The sequence below is a fragment of the Wasmannia auropunctata genome, unplaced genomic scaffold (genome assembly GCF_000956235.1).
Source record: "Wasmannia auropunctata unplaced genomic scaffold, wasmannia.A_1.0 LD277713.1, whole genome shotgun sequence".
Classification (NCBI taxonomy): domain Eukaryota; kingdom Metazoa; phylum Arthropoda; class Insecta; order Hymenoptera; family Formicidae; genus Wasmannia; species Wasmannia auropunctata.
The window spans coordinates 1-1185 of NW_012085177.1; the positions used below are offsets into that span (position 1 = coordinate 1).

Below are 1185 nucleotides of genomic sequence, written 5' to 3' on the forward strand. Positions count from 1 at the left end.
AGAAGAGAGACGGCGCTATAGACCCGAGGATCCGCGGATGAATGTGAGTAGAACCGACGAAGAGTACCGCCGACGAGTGGAGGAGCAGCGTAGAAGACAGGAAGAGGAGAGACGGCGCTACAGACCCGAGGAGCACAGAGATCCGCGGTTAAATGTGAGAACGGATGAAGAGTACCGCCGACGAGAGGAGAAGCAGCGTAGAAAACAAGAGGAAGAGAGAAAACTACAGGATTACATCAGGAGGAACCAACCGGTGAATGTGCCATCGGGAGATAATCAATCGACCGCGGCCGGTCGTAACTGGTTCGAGGAGCGGAGACTGATTGAGGAAGCCAGGCGTCGCGACAGATATCCTGATCCAGGAGCGAAGAGAGACCACGGACCGTCGGCGCCTACGTATATCGATCCGCGAAGCTCACCGGAGGAAGTCAGACGAAGGCAGCAAGAGACGGCGAGAAGGTTGGAGGAGGAGAGGCGGCAGCGGCATGAGGCGGAAGAGCGACGGAAGGAGCTCGCCAGGCGACAGTGGGAGGCAGAAGAGAGACGGTTACGGGAGGAACGAATGCGGCGAGAAGAGGAGGCGAGAAAGGCGCAATCCAGGAGGTACGAGGAGGATAGGAAGCGGCTGGAGGTAGCAAAGATACAAGCCGAGAGAAGGAGGCAAGAGATGCTAAGGGAACGATCTAGGAACGAAGCTGGATGGACGAAACAGCCAGAAACTAGAGGGCCGGTCTACTATCAGGATCCTCGTCTTTTGGCGGAGCACAGAAGACGGCAGGATAGCCGGCCGATTCCGAGTAATTTGATGCGAGCCGAGGAGGAGGCTAGACGGGCAGCGGCAGAGCGCGAGAGGCAAAGATTGGAAGCCGAGAGACAACAGGAAGAAAGCAGGTATGTAAGTGGTCCTTGGGGCACGGCGCTTCGCAAAAATGAAGTTTTCATCTGGCGCGACGCCAACGAACTTTATTTGAGCCGCGCTTCGCAGCTATCAATGTTCGTTACTACTATCATTTGTCTCTGTTCGTTTATTTCTGTTTTTACTGGTATTCCCTTATCGCTGGGGATTAATATTACTTCCAACGTAGTATTATTGCGATGAAATTGGTAAGTACAAATCACTTATCCATTTCACAAATCTTTAAATTAAAAATTGCAACAAAATTTGAGAAAAAATTTTCGTTATGA

The 1185-nt window shown here is 52.2% G+C and overlaps 1 protein-coding gene across 1 annotated transcript; it reads left to right on the forward strand.

Annotated features, from left to right (window-relative positions):
* Positions 1-7: 7 nt before the first annotated feature.
* Positions 8-891, forward strand: LOC105461794 (trichohyalin-like; the record flags this gene model as incomplete). The annotated part of the gene is made up of 1 exon (XM_011708299.1): positions 8-891. A coding segment is annotated over exon 1 (854 nt), but the record flags the coding sequence as incomplete, so codon positions are not given.
* Positions 892-1185: the final 294 nt, after the last annotated feature.